This window comes from Capra hircus, chromosome 6, assembly GCF_001704415.2.
Source record: "Capra hircus breed San Clemente chromosome 6, ASM170441v1, whole genome shotgun sequence".
NCBI lineage: Eukaryota > Metazoa > Chordata > Mammalia > Artiodactyla > Bovidae > Capra > Capra hircus.
The window spans coordinates 102,965,708-102,988,342 of record NC_030813.1 but is presented as its reverse complement, the minus strand read 5'-3'; the positions used below and the strand labels follow the sequence as shown (position 1 = coordinate 102,988,342).

The 22,635-nt window shown below is 42.2% G+C and overlaps 1 protein-coding gene across 1 annotated transcript; it reads right to left on the bottom strand.

The window, feature by feature from the left end:
• Window positions 847-17,682, bottom strand: DMP1 (dentin matrix acidic phosphoprotein 1). Its single transcript, XM_005681883.3, is given in 7 exon segments — window positions 847-2,846; window positions 2,849-3,548; window positions 6,162-6,209; window positions 6,662-6,694; window positions 9,982-10,029; window positions 10,543-10,617; window positions 17,578-17,682. Coding segments are annotated over 6 exon segments (1,536 nt in total). The 5' UTR covers window positions 10,603-10,617; window positions 17,578-17,682; the 3' UTR covers window positions 847-2,199.

Genomic DNA, 22,635 nt, shown 5'->3' with positions numbered 1-22,635 from the left:
GGTAAAGAACCCTCCTGCCAATGCAAGAGATGTAATAGACCCAGGTTCAATCGCTGTGTCAGGAAGATCCCCTGGAGGAGGGCATGGCAATCCACTCCAGTATTCTTGCCTAGAGAACCCCATGGACAGAGGAGCCTGGCGGGCTACAGTCCATGGGGTCACGAAGAGTCAGACATAACTGAAGCAACTTAGCATGTACGTGATGTGTTCTAGTGGCCGTGTGGGTGAAAACACATTTGAAAAAGTGGAAATACTTGGGACTTCCCTGGCGGTCCAGTGATTAAGACTTCGCCTTCCAAGGCAAGGAGTGTAAGATTGCTAAGACTGCACAGGCATCATGGACAAAAAACCAAAATGTAAAACAGAAGCAATATTGTAAAAAAAATGCAGTAAAGACTTTAAAAGTGATCCATATTAGAAAAAGAAAAAAAAAAACCTTAAAAAAAACGGAAGTGCTGAGGTGAGGTCGTTTCTTTCAGGGAAATACAGTGTAAAGATTGTGTGTCCCTGTAGTTCCAAAAGTTTACATTTAAGACAATCTGTGAGACCAGCAAGAGCTAATGTTAAACCCAAACACCATGAACTTTTGGTGCGGCCCAATACAAAAAGCTGAGAGTTGGCTTCCCTTTTTTCACTTATCCATAACAGATATCTTTAGTGAAATATCATAAGCAACATGAAAAGTAATTTTATCAAATGCTACCTGAATTATCAATAAAATTAAATGTTCAGGAAATAAATCTTTTGTTTTAATGGGAGAAAGCTAATAAACTATTTTGCAATGTCTTAAAGGAAAAGTTGCTTCGTATCCTAAAAATTGGCATCACTCTAAGAAATAAGCACATATTTCTGGATATTATAATCTTTATTACAAAACAAATATTTTAGGTTGAGGTAACATTTCAAAGTGTATTAGGCAAAAATCAATTGAATTCTATACACACAATTTTGCTATGTGCAACACTTAGATTGATCTTAGAAAAAAAATTAAGCTGATAGTTGTCTATTTAAAGAGGAATTTCATTTTTCCACCCTCCCCTACCCAGTCCTCCATATCACCACCAGTGGTCAGGGAGGTGACGCTCATGGGAGTCTCACACACACACATATACACACACACACAAAAAGAAAAAATCAAAAAGGGTTAATTAATTGAAAAAAGAATTTTTGCTTATCTGAAACACATTACTGTGCCATAATTTGAAAACATTTTCACAAACTAAATGTTTATTCATACAGGATTTTCTATTGCTGATACCAAGGATAAATAGAATTGTCTAGCCTTAAATGGAGAAATCCTATGCAACGTTCTGACTCCAGTGTCTTTCCTGCTGTGAAGCCCTCTCTAATTCTTAAGGCAAAGTGTGCCCTCTTCTGTGAATCCATGTGTTTTGTTCATATCTGTGTTAATAGCGCTCACCACACTGGATTGTAATAATTCTTGCTTTTGTCATATTTGTCCTTTTTCAGCTTTATTTATCCCTCTATAAGCTTCTCAGAGATCAAACCAGTCAATTCTAAAGGAAATCAATCCTGAATATTCATTGGAAGGACTGATGCTGAAGCTGAAACTCCAATACTTTGGCCACCTGATGTGGAGAGCCCACTCATCAGAAAAGACCCTGATGTTGGGAAAGATTGAAGGCACAAGAAGTGGGCAACAGAGGATGTAACGGTTATATGGCATCACTGACTCAATGGACATGAATTTGAGCAAACTCCGGGAGTTAGTAGAGGACAGAGGAGCCTGGCGTGCTGCAGTCCATGAGTCAGAAAGAGATGGACACGACTTAGAGACTGAACAACAACAAAACCTTCTCCTCAGGAGCAAGCGACAAGTCTTTAAGCTTCTTGACCTCCTCCCCACCCAGCGCAGTGCCTGGTACATAGCACAACGTGTGTAACTGTGCGTTAGGTTAATGAGTTAGGGACTATTTCGGCTGTGAAGCAACAATGCGTATCTTTCCTTGCTTCAGGTCTCTCACGGAGGGTGTTCTAGTGACATTTCCCATTTTTGAAACCTCTATGGTTTGATGACATCCTAGACACAAACAAGTATAACATCGAGCATTTCCTTTCAGAAAGAAATGGCCTTAGGCTATTCTTCTGATACAAACGTCAATAAATTACAGTTATGATTTTCCCTAGTCTCCAGCCTCTGGGAAGCCTGTCTGTGAGAGGCGCTCAGGCACGCCCATGCTAGTAGCCATCTTGGCAATCATTGTCATCCTGATCTCCAATGGGTTTGTTGTGGTAAGCATCGACTGTTAATTTTCTGCTTTCTACCTCAGTGTTTTTGGCTAGGGCCTCTTCCTCGCTGCTTGACACGCTCTCGGTCGAGTTGCTGTCTTCTTTCGATCTGCTGCTGTCCTGGGAATCGCTACCATCGTCCTCCTCAGACGGGCTCTCCTGGCTCCGGCTCTGGGCCTGGGCGCCCTCCTGGCTGGAACTGTTCTGCTCTTCAGTGGACTCTGGGCTCTCCTCCGAGGACCTGAGGCTCTCGTCGGATTCACTGTCAGCCTGTTCCTCTGTGGATGTGCTCTCTGAATCGGAGGGCTTATCCAACACGTCCTCCTCACTGGACTCACTATCTGCCTGATGTTCCCTGGAGTGACTGGTGGCGTTGTCGGGGTTGTCACCCCTGGACTCATGGAGCGCCTCTTCCTGAGATTCGCTACTGTTTTCTTGAGAAGGCAGGTCGACCTCCTGACTAGACTCGCTGCTGGGGTCTTGGACATCCTGACTGTCTTCCGGGGACCGGTTCTCCTCACTCTCTTGTCGAGACTCACTCTTGCCGTGTTCCCTGGATTGGCCGAGGCCGGCTTCTTTGGAGTCGGGGTTTTCGGGGAGTCACTCATGACTTCCGTCGTGCGGCTATCGTCAAGCTCCCCTCTGCCATCTTCCTCAGGAAGGCGAGACTTCCTGAAGAACTTCCTGCGGGGGTACGCGGCTGCTGGGCTCTCATGGGAATCCTGGGTGCTTGCCTGCTCCTCATCGTCCCCTTTCGATTCTCTTGACTCGAAGCCGGCACCGCTTATTCGGGAGTTGCCCCTCTCGCTCCTGTAGGCGCCCGGGTCATCGCTCTGCATCCCTTCATCGTCGAACTCAGAGCCATCCCCGTGGCTGCTGTCCCCCTCACTGCCGCCTCCCACCCAGTGCTCCTCACTCTCGCTGTCTGGAGTGGAGTTACCGCCCTCGGGCCTGCTGTCCCCCTCATCCTCACGGTCCAGGTCCCTGCTCTCGCTGGTGGTATCGTGGGCCCCCTCATCCCCTTGTGGGGCGCTGTCTTCCCTGGATCCTGTGGTGTCAGCTGAGTCTTCATCGCTTCCAAGCCTGGAGTCCCCTCCTGATCGTCTCTCTTCGGGTCCTGGGCCACCGTCATCATCCCCAAAGGTGTCATCTCCGCTCTCGTCTTCATCATCATCTTTATTATCGCCTTGGCTTCCTCCCCTCCGAGAGAGGCCGCCAGCTGGTCTATGAACGTGTTGCTGACCATCAGGGCCCAGGACCTCCTCAGATTCTGTGCTGTCACTGGGGTCTTCATTTGCCTGGAGTTTGGGGTTAACAGACATGGTCAGTACCCTCAGGAGCTGCTCTAGAGGGTTGTACCTAATGCCCATCTAGGCTCTTTTTGTTTTCTTCTTCCTGTATCCCTCATCTAAGCTATGTTCAGTTGTATGGCTCAATAATGTCTCAAACAGGGGTTAAAAAGGAAGGGGGGGAAGTTGAAAGTCAAGTCACCCCATTTTCCATAGGCACCATTCACTCAGTGCTGCACAAATCTTTACAAAATGTTCTCTAGAAATCACATTTATGAAACTCAAATCATATTGTAAGTATGAGTCCTTAAGGGATACTTTCATAAATTTTTTGTAAATTAAAGAATTAATTTATAATACTCCTCAAATTATTTGGTTTAAAACAGTGAAAGTGAATGTATTAGTCGCTCAGTCGTGTCTGACTCTTTGCAATCCCATGGACTGTAACCCACCAAGTTCCTCTGTCCATGGGATTCTCCAGGCAAGAATTCTGGAGTGGATTGCCATTCCCTTCTCCAGAGTATCTTCCAGACCCAGGAATCAAACCCAGGTCTCCTGCACCGCAGGCAGATTGTTTACCATCTGAACCACTAGGGAAGATATAATACTCATCAAATTATTTGGTTTGAAATAGAGGTTTTAAAAAAAATACTGGGTGATTTTGAAATGACTCAGATTTTTTTTTCAAATCAACTCTGGGGCTGGGGATGGAAATGTATTAGAGGAGGTGAATGAAACCTTTGGCTGAAATGAAAGTATAATATTGCGGTAAGATATAGATCTCACCAAAACCATATTTATACTGGTTTGCACAGGCAGAGAGTTGCCTATAGAAGGCTCAGCTGAAGGAGTACAACCGGGGTGATATCTGAGTTCTAAGTGTAGCTCAGAGGGATGATCCCCAGAAATAAAACAATTGGATGCTCTACTCAGATAAGGAAGGTCCGTGAGCCTTCATTCATCATGCACTGGAAAAATCTACTCTCTCTCTCTCTCTCTACTGCTGCTGTTTAATCACTAAGTTGTGTCCGACTCTTTGTGACTCCATGAACTGTAGCCTGCCAGGCTACATGGGATTTCCCAGGCAAGAATACTGGAGTCAGTTGCCATTTCCTTCTCCAGTGGATCCTCCTGACCCAGGGATGGAATCCACATCTCCTGCATTGGCAGGCAGATTCTTTACCACTGAGCCACCTGGGAAGCCCAAGCAACTTGCCCATTTTTTTTTTTCTTTTCCCACCTGACCCTACTCATCAGTGTCTGAGTTCTGATCAGGAGGGAATACAGGATGATGACACTCTTCCCATCACTAGAATTTGCACGAATCTGCTGGAACTGAGCACCCATGTAGCTTTCCTTACCTCAATAGTCTCATATTGCACCCCCTCCCCCTAAACTGTTGCTCTCATCTAAGAGCTCAGAGAACATGGAGATTATAAATCACAGGATCCCCCCCAAAAAGAGCATTTCCCCAATTCTATGCTTATAAATGTATACAATGTTCGTCTGATGAATCTTTAGTCAATATCCTAGGAGAAACCCAGCTTCTAGGATAGCTGGAGCACAGGGGATTGAGTTTGGTTAAAACGACAGGACAGTTAAGAAAGCTATAACTAAATGTCTTAGAAAAACGAAAAGAAGAAAGAGGGGGAGGAGAAAAGGGGGAACACAGGGGAAAGCATAGGAAAGTGGAAGGGAAGAAAAGAGATGCTAGCAAGTTTTTTATTACAGGGATATAAGCTAAGGGCTTCCCTCATAGCTCTGTTGGTAAAGAATCCACCTGTAATGCAGGAGATCCCAGTTCAATTCCTGAGTCAGGAAGATCCACTGGAGAAGGGATAGGCTACCCAGTCCAGTATTCTTGGGTTTCCCTTGTGGTTCAGCTGGTAAAGAATCTGCCTGCAATGCAGGAGACCTGGATTTGATTGCTGGCTTGGGAAGATCCCCTGGAAAAGGGAAAGACTACCCGCTCTAGTATTCTGGCCTGGAGAATTCCATGGGCCGTACAGTCCATGGAGTCTCAAAGAGTTGGACACGACTGAGCGACTTTCACTTTCAAGCTAAGTCAGCTTTTCTATCTCCCAGGGACACAGATGAGAAACTTTTTTTTTTTTTAAAGAAGTCATTACTGAAGCAACTGTCCTCTTAAAGTTTCCTCAGGGTGAGAGCTAGTCTCTCCTCTAGCAGTCTAGCAGGATTCTAGACACAGAGGCAGTCTTCAGGCCCCGAAGAGATCTCACATGAGCCAGAATGTTTTTCTCTGCCTGGTCTGAACTGCTCCAACTGTAAAAGCAATATCTGAGATTTATGAGCAAGCTGTTGTCTAACAGAGTTTGTGACTCTCTCTGCATCTGTGTGTGTGAATATGTTCTCTTTAGCTAGAGAAACATTTAGGGCCACAGTGTCTATCATCTGGCCCCAGTGATAAATATGGAATGAAGAGCATGTCTACCTCTGAATTCTCCCACTCTTTTTTCCTTCCTATTTTATAGGACTTTTAAGACAGCATAACCAAAGTTTAGAACATCTTATATTTAGAACAGTCACCAGGTAATTTAATCTAACATCATTTCCTTCAACTCCTAAGTAGCCTGGAAAGTTAAGAAAGGTCTGTTTAATTACCTGTTCCTCTGAGCTAAGTTTACTTTCTTCTGATGACTCACTGCTCTCCTGAAAAGAAAAAAAAATGTTGTTGTTTATTTTTCATGTTAGTAATTCCTGAGGAAAGGAAAGAAAACATGGTGCGCATCAATCACTTGTGGTTTGGATTTATGACTTTCCAAATGGCCTGAGATGATGAGAAGAGTGTCAAAGTGATTTTATGAGATGTTTATGACAAAAAATAAATTAAAGTGTTGGGGAGATTGGGAGGGTCATGTACACACTGCTATATTCAAAATGGATAACCAACAAAGACCTATTGTATAGCACATGGAACTCTACTCAATGTTGTATGCCAGTCTGGATAGAAGGGGGGGATGGGTTGGGCGAGAATGGATACATATATATATGTATGGCTGAGACCCTTTGCTGTTCACCTGAAACTACACCAACATTGTTAATCAGCATACCCAATGCAAAATAAAAAGTTTAAAGTTTGGATAAATAAATGAGATAGTTACCAAAGGTGGTGTTGGTGTCTGAGCCAAATGACTCTGTAACAAAGGAAGGAAAACAAGTTACTCCTTCACAGGTGGATCATATCATTGCAAACATTCATAATAATTTTAGTTTTTTTTAGCTTATTGATAGATATTTTATATTTACATGAGTATTAATCATATTTTATAATGAAAGGGCTAAAAACATGAATGAATGTGAGAAAACCAATGGCATAAAAAAGTCTTGTATATAGAATAACTTAGAAGATTTTCATATTTCCCATAGTTAGAGAAAAATAAATTTTCTTTGAAGAAAAATACACAACCCAGAAAAAATATAAGATAGAAAAAATAGCATTGAACTCATAAACCCAGATTTAAAGTGTCAATTCGCTCCTTGGCTTGTGTTTAGCCCTGAAAACTGTCTTGAGGGTAGTACTGAAATCCATGTGTTTCAGGAAACACTTAGGTCTTCAGTTCAGTTCAGTTCATTTCAGTAGCTCAGTCCTGTCCGACTCTTTTCGACCCCATGAATCGCAGCACGCCAGGCCTCCCTGTCCATCACCAGCTCCCGGGGTTCACTCACTCATGTCCATCGAGTCCGTGATGCCATCCAGCCATCTCATCCTCTGTCGTCCCCTTCTCCTCCTGCCCCCAATCCCTCCCAGCATCAGAGTCTTTTCCAAGGAGTCAACTCTTTGCATGAGGTGGCCAAAGTACTGGAGTTTCAGCTTTAGCATCATTCCTTCCAAAGAAATCCCAGGGCTGATCTCCTTCAGAATGGACTGGTTGGATCTCCTTGCAGTCCAAGGGACTCTCAAGAGTCTTCTCCAACACCACAGTTCAAAGGCATCAATTCTTTGGTGCTCAGCCTTCTTCACAGTCCAACTCTCACATCCATACATGACCACAGGAAAAACCATAGCTCTATGGCTGGACAATTCACTTCACCTCTGTGATGTCCATTTCTTAATCCTAAATTTAGAATATTAGCAACCACTTTGCTTATTGCCCATGGTTGCTGTGAGGAGGAATTTGGCTAATGTTTATGAAAGCCTCTTGAGAACCATTCAGTATGATAAAACCTGAAGAAATGATCCATTTTGAGAACATTCAAAAGGATTATAAACATCCTTTATAAAATTGAGTAGTGGACAAAACTGAATAGAAAAAACACCTGTCTTGAGTCATGTAAGATCACCCAAATTGCAAAATGCTGCATTTGAAAACTAATCAGTCATAGTTCTGATTTATTTTACTTTCTTTAATCTTATAGGAGCTCTAAGAATGCCTGTACCATCTCTGGTGCCCTCTCCCCACCTACTCTCCCCCTCCCCCTTGAGCAGGACAAAAGTCCCTAATCCCATGTGGCCCAAAGCGGCTGAGTGATGGGTGTGCAGATCCAAGGTGCCAAGGAGAGCAGAAAGAAGCTGCTGGAAGCGCATCTCCAGCAAGCCTCTCGGCAGTCCTGGGCTGGAGATCTCTCCTAGATGGAAAAGCCATGGTCACTCTAAGTCTCTGTCCTGTGACACTGCCACAGGCACCATGGCAGACTCTACTCCAGTCCCTTAAAGGGTAGAAGGGAGCCAGACGTTGCTATTTTTCTCATGCTAAGGCTAGGCCTGAGCCTACCGCATGCTTGTGGTACTCTGGCTAAACGAAAGGATCCACAGCAGCTGCTTTTAAACTAACCAGCCCAAGGACAGCCCTGGTGAAAGTTCATGCAAGAAATTTTGCAGTGCCTATTCCAGCCTCAAGCAGGGGCAGGACCCTGTCTCAGGCCTTTGACATTACCCAGCCAGCACTAATAGCATTGTTCCCCGTGCTCTGTCACTCAGTCATGTCCAACTCTCTGTGAGTCAGACCATAGCCAGACTGTAGCCTGGACTGTATGGACTATATAGTAGCCTGCCAGGCTCCTCTGCCCATGGGGATTCTCCAGTATTCTCAAGAATACTGGGAGCAGGTTGCCACACCCACCTCCAGGGGATCTTCCCAGTCAAGGGATCGAACCCAGGTCTCCTGCATTGCCTGCAGATTCTTTACTGTCTGAGTCAGCAGGAAAGCCCTAGCATTATGCCCTAGCTGTGTCAAACCTGGCAGGCTATATAGTCCACGGGGTCTCAAAGAGTCAGACACAACTTAGTAACTAAACAACTAGCTGTAGTATAAGTAAAAGCCAGCAGGAAATAGGTAATGAAAAAATTCTGATTTAGGTTAAGATTTTAACCCTCACGTGTACAATCAGTCCTTCATATGCATGAGTTTCACATCCATACATTAAACCAGCCTCAGATCAAAAATAGTAGGGAAGAAAAGAAAGGTGGGAAGGAAGGAAGGGAAGAAAGAAAGAAAAAAAGAGAAACTTCCAGAAAGCTCCCAAAGGCAAAACGTACTTGCTGCACTCCAGCAACTATTTGCATGGCATTTTATTAGGTATTATAGGTAATCTAAAGATGATTTAAAGTATACATGAAGATGTGCACAGGTTATATGAAAATACTATGCAATTTTATATAAGCATTGAGCGTCCATGGATCTTGGTATCCACAGAGGTCCCAGAACTAAACCCCTTACGGATACGGAGTGACAACTGTAGCTCCAATCTTGAAAAGCTGCTGAGTTCCTAGACCTGGTTCCTTTCCAAGAAGGGTATAACACTCAGTAAAAATACAGATTCTGGGGCCAGGGTGACCTGGGTTCAAAGTTTGGCGTGAACACTAATTAACCATATTACCTAGATAGACTGGATTATTTTCTCTGTCTCAGAGTTCTCATTTGTAAAATAAGAATAAAATACACTACCTAATTCATTGGGGATACCATGAAGATTCAAAAAGTTAACACAAGCAAAACAAAGAACTGTGTCTGGCAATGGCTCTTGAGTTACTGAGCATTAAGAACTATTGAATTAGCTGTAGTTCCAAAGACTCTAGTGTTCTCTCATTCTTCTTTCTTTTCCCCCCTTCCAGGACTTGACCTCCTAACCTCTTGTCTATCAGACATCTGATAAAACAGATCTCTAGTCCTAATTTTTCAAGGACAGATTTGGTTCATTGTCAACCATCCCCTTGCACTACCACACAGACCAATTATGAAAATAAAGCAAAAGGAAAAAAATGCTTCCTCACCAAATTGCACTATTAAGTTGAAGTCAAAGCATTATATGAACCACATTTTCTTATAAGAACTAGAAATCATAGCCCTTACCCTCTATATCTCAGGTTACTAATGTGTTCATTAAAATCATTAGTAGTTTCAACATTTCCAGTGAAGCCAACTTAATTATACTAATAACATACTAAAATAAAAATATTTCCAAAAACCTTATTTCTACTCACCTTCCATTCTTCAGAGCTCTTGGATTCAGTATTTTGATACCTGGCTACCTAGAAAATTTGGTACACATGGTCAGTCTCCAGAAATTTCCAAGGTAGCAGGTGTTAATATATCTCATAGTTAGAAGGAGTAGTCGTCAAATTTTAGCATGAATAAGAATAACCTAGAGGCCTTGCTGAAACACAAATTGCCGTGTCCCATCCTCAGAGAGTCTGGTTCTGTAGGCCTGAGTTAGGACCTGAGAATTTACATTTCTAACAAGGTCCTAGTTGATCCTGATGCAGCTGGTCTGGGGATAACATTTTGAAAACCATGGCTTATAAGGAAGAAAATGAGCATCTCGCTATATGAATGCCATCTGAGCAGAATAAGGAATAAGTTGGAATAAGCAGAATAAGGAATAAGTTCTTTAAAATAAGGATATTTTAAAGAAAGGATCTTCCTAGGAATTTACTATTGCCGTCTGACTGGAACATGCACAACCACTTTCGCTTATAGTAAATGACACCTGCAGCTTTAGATACAAAGTTTTCTTTTTCAAACATCCCTCTCCTGATACTTACTGGCAGAGCACAGGAAAGTCCCCACAGGCACATAAGCAGGATGGTGGTCTTCATAGCCATGGGTGTCACTCCTACCTGTGATGAAAGACAGAAGATGATTTTCTTCACACCAAAGAAATATAACAGCTTCAACTTTTAACACTTTCGATGGACATTTAGATGAGTTTTTTTTTAACCTGATGAATGGATAAATAAAATGCACTATATCCATACAATGGAATATTATTCAGCAATAAAAAGGAATGAAGTATTGATGCATGCTTCAAAGTAGAGGAATGTTGCGAACATTATATTGGGTGAAAGAAGCCAGGCACCAAAGATCATATACTGTATGATTCCATTCATAGGAAAGGTCCATTGAAGGCAAATCTATAGAGACAGAAAGTAAGTGTTTGCCCAGGGCTAGAGCAACTAAGCACAACACAGCACAGAGGAGATCAGGGCTTCCCTCCTGGGTCAGCAGGTAAAGAACCTTCCTGGAATGCAGGAGACAAAGGAGATGTGAGTTCAGTCTCTGGGTGTGGAAGATCCCCTGGAGAAGGAACATGGCAACCCACTTCAGTATTCTTGCCTGAAAATCCCAGGGACAGAGGAGCCTGGCCAGCTACAGTCCAAAGAGTCGCAAAGAGTCGCACATGACTGAGTAACTGGGCAAAGAGAAGATGAGGGGTTGGAGTGATAGCTAATGGGTGAATTTTGGACATAATGAAATGTTCTAAAATTGATTTTGGTGAAGGTTGTTAAACTCTGTGAGTATACAAAAAAAATTAATGATATATACTTCAACGGAAGAAGTATATGTGTGAATTATTAGGTTTATTAGCTATTTTTTAAAAAAACTTCACTCCCAAGAGATAAATTGAAAACTTTTCAAAGAGAAGCTCTATAAATACTTCTTAACTAATAAATAAGCTATGATAAATGAAGGAAAAGTAAGGAAAGAGCAATAGAGAAATCTCTGATCTTTCAGTTTGATACTGATTGTGCAGCCCAGTGTGTCAGAACAGACTGGCAAATATCATCCCACCAAAAAACTACATTATTGATGCCACTGACAGATGTGGGCATTTGTCTTCACATACAAACACACACACACACCCAGAGATCCTCAGTCATTTTTATAATCTCATGAAAGTGAAAGTGAAGTTGTGTCCGACTCTTTGCGACCTCATAGACTGTAGCCTACCAGGCTCCTCTGTCCTTGGGATTTTCCAGGCAATAGTACTGGAGTGGATTGCCATTTCCTTCTCCAGGGGATCTTCCTGACCCAGGGATCGAACTCGGCTCTCCTGCATTATAGACAGACGCTTTACCATCTGAGCCACCAGGGAAGTCCTTATAATCTCATAATAACATCTAAACAAACTTGATTGGTTTTGCATTTTTTTCATCTGCATTTTCACCTGCAAGAAAACCATTATGGTAACCTTCATATTATGGCTCCAGAGAGCATTCCATATCCACTGTGCTCCTGTTAGTCATACATTATACATGATTATGCTATATTTTTTCAGCGTCATTCACAGTACCGAAAGATCCAGGGAAGATTAGAGGTTTGAGATACACTTGTGAATCACACTGAGAGAAACCTGCCAAATCAAACTGTATTTTCCTGGAGGGTGGCTTCATTTCACACCTCAAGAACTGGTGGTTTGGAAAACAATTTGTTCTATATCTAAAAATAAATGTCCTCAATGCTAATGTAAAAAGTTATTGGAGTGATTTAAAAGGAAAATAATTTGCCTGGCACTCATGAGCCCTGGGGCTGCCCTAACAGATGGACATCCAAACACTGTTTGGAAGGTCCTGCAGGCTGATTTCAGGCTTCACTTCCACTGATTTGTGTCTTTAAATGTTAAGTATATACTATGCTGGTGACAAAAGATCTAAGCCAGGCACTTCCCTGGCAGTCCAGTGGTTAAGACTTTGTACTTCCAATGCAAGGGGTGCAGGTTCGAACCCTAGTCAGGGAACTAAGATCCCACATGCCACACAGCCAAGACCAAAAAAAAAAAAAAAAAAAAAATCTAAGACAAAGATCCCCAGGCTTGGCTGTATATAAGTATCACCTGGGGAGATTTAAAGCAATCAGACAGTCACTCAGTCATGTCCAACTCCATGGACTGGAGCCTGGCAGGACTGATATGAAGTATGGTGAATTGGGATGAAGAAAATTTTCCAGGTAAGAGAGTGGGTTACCATTTCCTCTTCCAGGAGATCTTCCCAACCCAGGGATGGAACCCGCATCTCTTGCATCTCCTGCATTGGCAAGCGGATTCTTTGCCACCAGCAATACCAGTGCACTAATTGCACCACAGGGTTATAAATCTGTCCGCTGAGGGTGGAAGCAAGCATGGGTTTGTTTTTAAGATGTTCCAAGTGACTTCAACCTCTGATCCCAGAAATAACTGTACCTTGCTCAATAATGACTAAATACACTGAATAATGTCTGAAACATTGGGCTCAAGAAGTCATCTAGTCTAATTTGTTTAAATTTATTCAGGAAAACAATAGAAATCCTAAGATAAGGAGACTTAGAAGGTGCCTACCTCATTTCTACAATTCTACACCCAAATGGTCCAACAGAGCCACTCATCCCTCATCTTGGGCATATTCTTCATCAACCTCACTATGTTTTGTGTTATTTTCTTCATCCTAATTCACCGTACTTCATATCAGTCCATGTGCTTTAATATTATTTTGATTCCTTTTTCAAATCCTTCACCTAATATGAACAATATGAAAATGTTCAACTGCCCCTAAAACAAGCCTAATTCAACTTCTGAAGGAAATCCAGAATATCTCATCCCAAAATATGCCTCTGACACAAAAATTCTGTTGAGCTGAAGGCACTTAAGAAAGAGAAGATGCCAGAAGGGTGCTCTGATCCTCCTTTCCTACCTGAAAGCAGGAGATAAATCTCATGTGAAAGCTGCCCCCTGTCCCAGGGGAAGGGAAGACAGTCTCTTTAGCAGAGATGGAGGCAAGGCTGAGGGATTCTGCACAAACAGACCTTGTTAAACTAACGCGACCTTCCTGGGGACTTCTCCACAAGCTACTGGCCCTAGCTCAGATCCCCTAGGTCTTGTCAGTTCTTCACAAATGTATTGTGTCTTTGCCTAAAAGTTGTAAAAGCTTCTGTTCCAGTCACTTCAGGTCCTCATTCTCTTGGGAAGGCACCCATGTGCATGTGGAAATTTTAATAAAACTTGTAGGCTCTTCTCCTGCCATTCTGTCTTCTGCCAGTTTAATTTTTAGGCCCAGAGACCCTAAGAAAGTAGAGGAAAGCTTTTTCTCCCTTACACTTTAGTTTCCAGAATCAAAACATCTTTTAAGTTCTTAGGTTCATTTCTTAAAAAAAAAAAAAGTCTTTATTGAATTTGTTACAATACTGCTTTTTTTTTTTTTAATGTCTGGTGTTTTTGACCCCAAGGCATGTGGGATCTTAACTCCCCAACCAGGGATCGAACCCTCACCTGATGCACTGGAAGGCAAAGTCTTAACCACTGGACCACCAGGGAAGTCCTTTAGGTTCATTTCATAAGGAAAGTTTCTGCTGAATACAATGCTTTCAAAATAACTCTATGCCAATGGTGTTGGCTTCATAGGTCTAATGGCTCACCATTTTAATTTTCAAAGTGAAATCTGAATATAGTAACAAGCCCATGGTACTCTGAAAACCAGTAAATATTCCAGTCTTGATAAAAGGCCAACAAATATTGAGTTCTCCTCTTGTATTTTCTTTTGTTTCTCTCTAATCGAAATAACAAAACAATGAAACAGTGCTCTAGCGCTAATGAATGTTGTGTGTTTTACGAAGGAAGGGCATGCTTCTAGTGTTCAGTTTTGCAGGGATGGAATATTATGAAATGCAAGGAAGATGCAGCAACTTGCTCATGCTTCTAGAAATACCATGTAGCACCCTGACTCAAAGTTATAATTTTCCAAGTGGAAGTCTGGTAAGCTAAAATAAAGTACACCCTGGGGTCCTGAGAGAGCTGATCCTGCCTCCCATAGAATATAGTCTGCCATCAAGCATTAAAGTCAGAGCTTAAACCCTATGCTACATTTTCAATGAGTGTATTTGACAAAAATAATTATACTTGTATGAAGTATATTCCAGATGAGAGCTCCAAACTCATAAACTTTTTTTACCAACCACCCCAAAAGTGTAGAAGCAGATATGCAGTAGCCCTATTCTGGGTAACAAATGAGCAAAAAATCTACAAGCGTGAAAGATGAACCCAGAAACCCAAGTTCTTCTTTAGTGATTGGTAAGTGTCACTTTTACATTGCACCTGCTATCATTCTACACATAACAAAAGGAAATCCATAACCTCAAGATTGCCGGGAGAAATATCAATAACCTCAAATAGGCAGATGACACCACGCTTATGGCAGAAGGCAAAGAACTAAAGAACCTCTTGATGAAAGTGAAAGAGGAGAGTGAAAAAGTTGGCTTAAAACTCAACATCAGAAAACTAAGATCATGGCATCTGGTCCCATCATTCTATGGCAAATAGATCAGGAATCAATGGAAACAGTGACAGACTTTATTTTGGGGGGCTCCAAAATCACTGCAGATGGTGACTGTAGCCATGAAATTAAAAGACCCTTGCTCCTTGGAAGAAAAACTATGACCAACTAGACAACATAGTAAAAAGCAGAGATATTACTTTGCCAACAAATGTCCATCTAGTCAAAGGTATGGTTTTTCCAGTAATCATGTGTGGATATGAGAGTCTGACTATAAAGAAAGCTGAGTGCTGAAGAATTGATGCTTTTGAACTGTGGTGTTGGAGAAGACTCTTGAGAGTCTTTTGGACTGCAAGGAGATCCAACCAGTTATCCTGAAGGAAATCAGTCCTGAATTGGAAGGACTGATGCTGAAGCTGAAACTCTAATACCTTGGCCACCTGACGTGAAGAACTGACTCATTGGGAAAGACCCTGATGCTGGGAAAGATTGAAGGCAGGAGGAGAAGGGGACGACAGAGGATGAGATGGTTGAATGGCATCACTGACTCTATGGACATGAGTTTGAGTAACTCCGGGAATTGGTGATGGACAGGGAAGCCTGGCGTGCTGCAGTCCATAGGGTTGCAAAGAGTCGGACATGACTAAGTGACTGAACTGACAACCTCAATTTGAGTTCCACTTGTTTGGAAATGTGTGTTTTAGAGGCTTTTAACCTTTACCAGTTTTTTCCCCAGAGTTGAGAATATCCAAAATATTCAGGATCTGGAGAAGGGTATTTCAATCTCTTTCCTCTCTGGCTGCCCTCAAGTAGTGCAGAATTTCTAGAATTTCCTCAAAGTTAATATTCATGTGTATATATTTTCTTTTATGTAAACTAAAATGAAAGAGGCTGAAGGAAGGAAATCAAAACTTGAAAAATTATAGGCTCAATATATCATGCTTACTGTCCTTATGTTTGGCTTAATGTTGTCTTCCTTAATAAGACTAATGAACAATATATCCACTTATTAGCAGTCAATAAATATCTATTGAGAACGTTCTATGAGCTAGGCACTGTTCTAGATACTCGAGTATACAGCAGTGTGTTGAGCTGGTTTTACAAAAGCAAAATTACCCAGAACCCAACTAATCAGAACCCCCATTAGCTAGAATTTGTTTTGTGGCTACTCTTTGAAAATAAAGTGCATTTTGACCAGGACATAAATTCTATTAGAAATTCAGAAAACCAACCAAGTAAATCAATAAAAATTCCAGTCATTCCAACTGTAATTGTCTTGAGGTCAGTTATAAGCATCTGGTTTTTTAGAAAGCATCTGTTAGATGCTTTCAACCACAGTACAATAACTCCTAGGTGTTGCCAAATTAAATATAAATGTGAAAGGCCTCTTAGCATCTGAGACACATTGGTCCACATTACCATTCAGGAAGAGGGGGGAGGTTCTAACAGATAAATGTCCATTAGAAAATTGTTTGCTTGTTTACTTATTTTAACCAACCAGAACAAAGTATTGGGTTGGCCAAAAAATTCATTCCAATTTTTCATAACAACCCACGGGAAAATCCAAATGAAATTTTTGGCTAACCCAATAGCATAGTCTACTTGGCCCTCAGTTAAACAGAAAGTCTGGGTCACCAGACACTATCACTCCTGAAGAAGACAAGTACTTGATGGGTTGCTATTACACATGGGATCTTCCAGACATCATGCAGAAAAGCATTGCCTGACCACAACTCCCACTGTATGTTATGGAAGACAGACACTTCTGATAAAGATTTAAAAAGGAGATAAATGCAAAAAAATATAAGTACAGATGGACAGGAGTATACTGCTGCCCTCTACACTAAGAAAGGTTTTTAAAAGACAGTTATATTCTACATTTATTGAACCCTGACGGTGTGTAAGACATCATCTTAACATGAATACGCAGCTAAACAACAGAAGAACATTTATTGAACTCAGATAGTGTGTAAGACATCACTCTTACAAGAATATCCAGCTAAACAACAGAAAAGCAGTGTAAGTAACACACCCTTGGTTTATTTCAGTGGTCTTAGCATCTCCTTTCAGCTACTCAATTCATAATGAATATTATTGGATGAACACCATCATATGATTTTCAATTTAAAAGACCGTATTTTGAAAGTTCTGCCAGTCTAGTTTAGATTCTTTTATGTCTTGTGGGCCATGAACATAACTATACCCATAAAACCTAAATGTAAAAGCTTTATTTGTTTTGCTAATTAAAGCCAAACTTCAAAATGACCTTCCATCTGCCTCTTGATAAATAAACTTTCCCTTTCAGAAGTACCATGCAGAGATCTAATTAAAGTATTACTGAGAAAAGCACCTGTCTCTATTGACAATGTGTCATTTTAATACCGCTGTTTACTGGCATAAACAACAAAGGTACAAACGGAATCATTTTTTACCCAAGGCACTGTTCTCCCTATCTTTCTCTGTATGGCATAACACTTCTCAACATGTACATATACTTAATATTTTCCAAACAACACAGCAGAAGTCATTTTTTAGAATTTAGGAATGAAAATATCTTACCCTCTTCAATTAACAAAGACCTTTCCCCCAAAGGCTCAACAATCAGGCTGAAGTTCTCGAAGAGGAAATCTGTGACAATGAAGCCTCTCTTGGGTTGAGGTTCTGAACACTTCTCTGATGGTGTAGGAATTTAAACACCGCTTCAGCTCTTCATAGCCAATCAACTTCGGGCTGGGGGTGACTGACATCACAAGGTGTGACCGGGACTTCAGTACACCCACACTTCCTCCAGCTTGCAGAAGCAGATTTGCCCTAAAAAGCTCTTGTGGTTCCCAAATGACTAGACTAGTTTCCATTAAATTGAAGATCTTCCTAAAGCTTTATTTTGCTTTCTAAATATATGTCATTCACATCCCTGCAGGCTTATATGAGCATTATAAACAATGACAATGTCTTCCACCCACTGGCAGATCCCAGCAGACCCAAGGATGGGAAAAGGAGAGTCAAGAAGTGGTTAGAATGTTTCCTGTTAATGCTGGTGACTCTATGCATCTTGGCTTGTACATGAGGAATCTACTAAAATACTAGACTTGCCTAAATTGTTGGTGTTGAGAAGATGGGCTTTTTTCTCACTGTTTTCATCTTTTAACAATCTCCACCACCCATCCCCTTTTCCACTCATGTCCCTACCCCCAAATACACATGGATGCATGCTTGATCGCTCATTCATGTCTGACTCTTTATTGCGACCCTATGAACTGCACCCCATCGGGCTCCTCTGTCCATGGATTTCCCAGGCAAGAATACTAGAATGGGTTGCTATTTCCTCCACCAGGGTGTCTTCCCAACCCAGGGATTGAACTCACGTCTCCTATGTCTCCTGCATTGGCAAAGAGATTCTTTACCACTGAGCCACCTGGGAAGCCCTCTCATATACACAAAGATCCAAAATTCTTACTAATATAGCACAATATCCCCTTACAGAATTCTGTGGTGATTGGAAATTTTAAGTACCACCCTAAGGATCTTGCATTTTTAATTGAAAATAACTTAAATCCAGTACTTTATTACTCCTCCCAATTGCCTGCCACATTTTTATTTTAATGCTGGTGACTCTGAAATCAAAATTGGGTTAAAAGAAAGACTAGTGGTATAGCATCCAGAGAAGCCAATTTCCAAGGAACTTTCTGCCATCCCTAAATATGTAATGAAGTGAATATAATGGTACTTAGCGGGACTCTTCAGGGAATGTGCTGAAGGTTGTCTAGGCAGCTGAAAGTGAGGTGGGCACATCCCAAGGAGCATGCTCAAGGAACAGTAGAAAGGCCACTGAACAAATATCTAAAGAATGTAAGTTTTCAGGACTCCCTGTTGGTCCAGTGGCTAAGACTTGGTGCTCCCAATGCAGGGAACCCAGGTTCAATCCCTGGTCAGGGAACTAGAGCCCTCAAATCATATCAAATTCATGGATGTTTCACTGTGAACTGCCAAGAGGTTGGGGGCATAAATGAGGATAGGAGAGTCTATTTTCACACAGGGCTGATTAAAAGACCAAGGTTCATAGGCGGAAGCTATAAATTCCCTATGTTCTGTTCCGGTTCTGAATTATACTCCCTGGTGGTTTCATAGGTCTTGACTGAGGTCTGTCCTAGTAGAACCTTATAATCTTATGTCAGAGTGGATTCTGGGAAAATTTTGGCAAAGGGTGTTACTGGACGTTGTTTTGGGATCTCCAAATTCCTGCATAAAAGCAGACAGAGCAACTAGATAACCAAACTGAAAACCATAGACTACATGTACAATAAAAGTAACTTTTTTAGTTGTATTGCTGCAAGAGGAGCCACCAAAATGAGAAGCCTGCACATGGCAACTAGAAAGTAGACCCTACTAGCTGTAACTAAGGAGAAAACCCACACACACAAATGACGACCCAAAATAAATAAAATTTTAAAAATTAAAAAAACCCACTTCATATTGTATTTTAATGCATATATGTAGAATCTATAAAGATGGTACTGATGAACCTATTTGCAGGCAGCAGTGGAGATGCAGACAAAAAGAACAGACTTATAGACACGGGGTGGTGTGGAGGGGGTGGGGAGAGGATGGGATGAATGGAGAGAGTAGCATAGAAACATAAACACCACCATATGTGAAATAGATAGCCAGTGGAAGTTTGCTGTATGACTCAGGGGACTCAAATCAAGGCTCTGTGACAACCTAGAGGGGTGGGTTGGGGTAGGAGGTGGAAGGAAGGTTCAAGAGGGAAGGATATATGTATGATTCATAGGGGACATATGTCTGACTCATGTTGATGTATGGCAGAAACCAGCACAATATTGTAAAGCAATCATCCTTCAATTATAAATAAATGTTTAAAAAATTGAAATAAAAATTTTAAAAATCAAAAATGATTTGTGTCTTAAAACAACTCTGGTAGCTGGGAGCTACAGTCATCTGGGGACTCAACTGAAACAGAATATTCAAGGTCGCTGTCATATTGTTGTTTCCTGGGAGCTGGAACTGCTATTCTGGGGACTTCAGTTCCGCTTTGCCCATGGCCTCTCCTTGTGGGTTGGCCCTTTCACCCAGTGGCTAGGTTCCAAGAGCTGCCCCACATGTCACCTTCTCTACGTTCTATTGGCCAAATCAATCACCGGCCCATCCCATTCTCTGAAGAGGAATCATAGTCTCTCCCTCCTGATGTGAGGAGCAAAATGAACTTACAAGCAGCAGAGGAAATGTTGAGGCCATTTTGGAGGCTGGTTACCGCATGACAAGACAGGTTGTAGCCACAAACAACAAAGTGACCGAGGACAAACCACCAGCTGCCACAGCTCGTACGGCATCTGCACAGGCCTAAGCAGAGGGAGCAGGAGGGCATCTGATGGACTGCGGAATAGGAAACTCCAACAGAGTCAATAATTATCGCTGGTAGGGGCTGTGGGCGGGGGGGGCGGTGGGGTGCGCTTCCGAGGTGGTGCTAGTGGTAAAGAACCTGCCTGTCAATCCAGGAGACTAAGAGATGCAGGTTCAGTCCCTGGGTCAGGAAGATCCCCTGGAGGAGGGCATGGCAACCCACTCCAGTATTCTTGCCTGGAGAATCCCTTGGACAGAGGAGCCTGGAGTCCACGGATTCACTCAGAGTCAGACACGACTGAACCATCTTAGCCCACACAAACACAGCACACGAAAGGGCTGCTGGAACATAATAAAATCTGAAGGATCTGGAGCAGTTTAGCCTCTAGTCTAGAATTCTCAAAACAGGCACCATAGTTGTCTTTCAGGGCAGACCCATGTAGAGGAGAAACAAATGGTAGTAGAATAAAAATTGCCCAGAACAGGTAAAACAGGGAAGGCACAAATAAGTGTGCAAGAGGGGAATGGATATAGCAAGCCTTAGAAAGAAAATTGCTGTTTATTTCTTTAATTTTTATTTTTAAATTTATTTTTGGCTGTGCTGGGTCTTCATTGATGTGCATGGGCTTTCTCCAGTTGCAGTGAGCAGGAGCTCCTCTCTAGTTGTGGCTTGAGGGCTTCTCACTGCAGTGAGTTCTCTTGTTGCAGAGCATGGGCTCTAGGTGCGCAGGCTTCAGTAGTTGGAGCTTGCAGGCTTTGCTGCTCCTCAGCATGTGGGATCTTCCCAGCACAGCGATAGAACCCGTGTCCCCTGCATTGGCAGGCAGATTCTTAACCACTGGACCACCAGGGAAATCCAAGTTGCTGTGTTTTTCAACACAACATGAAAATAAGAGAAGAGTGAAAGCTACCCTGATCTATGCCTCCTTCATGCAAAGATGGGCTCGATAAAGGACAGAAATGGTATGAACCTAACAGAAGCAGAAGATATTAAGAAGAGGTGGCAAGAATACACAGAAGAACAGTACAAAAAAGATCTTCAAGACCAAGATAATCATGATGGTATGATCACTGACCTAAAGCCAGACATCCTGGAATGTGAAGTCAAGTGGGCCTTAGAAAGCATCACTACAAACAAAGCTAGTGGAGGTGATGGAATTCCAGTTGAGCTGTTTCAAATCCTTAAAGATGATGCTGTGAAAGTGCTGCACTCAATATGCCAGCAAATTTGGAAAACTCAGCAGTGGCCACAAGACTGGAAAAGGTCAGTTTTCATCCCAATCCCAAAGAAAGGCAAACTACCAAGGCCAAAGAATGCTCAAACTACCGCACAATTGCACTCATCTCACATGCTAGTAAAGTAATGCTCAAAATTCTCCAAGCCAGGCTTCAGCAATACATGAACCGTGAACTTCCAGGTGTTCAAGCTGGTTTTAGGAAAGGCAGAGGAACAAGAGATCAAATTGCCAACATCCGCTGGATCATCGAAAAAGCCTCTTGATGAAAGTGAAAGTGGAGAGTGAAAAAGTTGGCTTAAAGCTCAACATTCGGAAAACGAAGATCATGGCATCCGGTCCCATCACTTCATGGGAAATAGATGGGGAAACAGTGGAAACAGTGTCAGACTTTATTTTGGGGGGTTCCCAAATCACTGCAGATGGTAACTGCAGCCATGAAATTAAAAGACGCTTACTCCTTGGAAGAAAAGTTATGACCAACCTAGATAGCATATTCAAAAGCAGAGACATTACTTTGCCAACAAAGGTCCGTCTAGTCAAGGCTATGGTTTTTCCAGTGGTCGTGTATGGATGTGAGAGTTGGACTGTGAAGAAGGCTGAGTGTCGAAGAATTGATGCTTTTGAAGTGTGGTGTTGGAGAAGACTCTTGAGAGTCTCTTGGGCTGCAAGGAGATCCAATCAGTCCATTCTGTAGATCAGCCCTGGGATTTCTTTGGAAGAAATGATGCTAATGCTGAAACTCCAGTACTTTGGCCACCTCATGCAAAGAGTTGACTCCTTGGAAAAGACTGTGATGCTGGGAGGGATTGAGGGCAAGAGGAGAAGGGGACAACATAGGATGAGATGGCTGGATGGTATCATGGACTCGATGGACGTGAGTCTGAGTGAACCCCGGGAGATGGTGATGGACAGGGAGGCCTGGCGTGCTGTGATTCATGAGGTTGCAAAGAGTCGGACACGACTGAGCGACTGAACTGAACTGAACTGAAAGCTACCGTGATCTATGCTTCCTTCCAAAAAA